This window comes from Octopus bimaculoides, chromosome 11, assembly GCF_001194135.2.
Source record: "Octopus bimaculoides isolate UCB-OBI-ISO-001 chromosome 11, ASM119413v2, whole genome shotgun sequence".
NCBI classification, from domain to species: domain Eukaryota; kingdom Metazoa; phylum Mollusca; class Cephalopoda; order Octopoda; family Octopodidae; genus Octopus; species Octopus bimaculoides.
In genome coordinates this window covers 41,129,531-41,130,473 of record NC_068991.1, presented here as the reverse complement: position 1 = coordinate 41,130,473, position 943 = coordinate 41,129,531, and the positions used below count along the sequence as shown (strand labels likewise).

At 33.7% G+C, this 943-nt stretch overlaps 1 protein-coding gene across 1 annotated transcript in view; it reads right to left on the bottom strand.

Annotated features, from left to right (window-relative positions):
• Positions 1-943, bottom strand: part of LOC106870599 (translation initiation factor IF-2, mitochondrial) — a 35,705-nt gene that overhangs the window by 2,838 nt on the left and 31,924 nt on the right. Inside the window, exon 16 of the mRNA XM_014916732.2 lies at positions 245-385. Within this exon, the coding sequence (XP_014772218.1) occupies positions 245-385 (141 nt within the window). The remainder of the gene's footprint in view (positions 1-244; positions 386-943) is intronic.

Below are 943 nucleotides of genomic sequence, written 5' to 3'. Positions count from 1 at the left end.
CAGCTGTAGAAACTCTGCCAGATCAGATTGGAGCCTGGTGTAGCCATCTGGTTCGCCAGTCCTCAGTCAAATCGTCCAACCCATGCTAGCATGGAAAGCAAACGTTAACTGATGATGATGATGATGATATTTCATCTTTGTGCATATGGTGTCCACTGTTGGAATCAAATCTGATTGGTTTCCATATCAGAAGTGATTATTCAGATTTATAAATAAAATGGAAATATTCATAATTACAGCCTACCATCAAAAATGACTTCATCATTATGTAAAACTTTGAATTTCAAATTCCTCATTAATTTTCCTTTTGTACAAAGGCAACCAGCAACTGGGTGTTTCTTTTTCTTCACTGTTACTTGAAAAATTTCTAAAATATTAGCTTCACCTGAAATATTAAAAAAATGCAGAAATCTTAAATAAACATCGTCAAAAAATAAATAAGCTTCAAAATTGTCTTACCATTCATGCTGATATAGATTATTTGGTACAATACAAAATCTTTTTATATTAAGTTATCTCATCTGAAGCCCAACATTCTCTAATCTGATCTAAACAAACACATCTCAAGTCATTCATAAATCAAATGCACAAGTTCACAACTGCTGATATAATAAGATTCCTGGTGGAGACTTGTTGCTTTACACAGTAGGAATAAACCTGAAACTACATGGTTGGGAAGCAAACTTCTTAACTACACAGCAATGTTACGCAGCATCATCATCATCATTGTTTAACGTCCGCTTTCCATGCTAGCATGGGTTGGACGATTTGACTGAGGACTGGTGAAACCGGATGGCAACACCAATATATATATATATATATATATATATATATATATAGGTAAAGTAAAATTTAGAGGTAATACTTGACAATTGTAAGCACCTGTGTATGCCAGCTTGTGGTTGAGGTGAAAGAATAAATTGTAAATCCCAAAAATAACAAC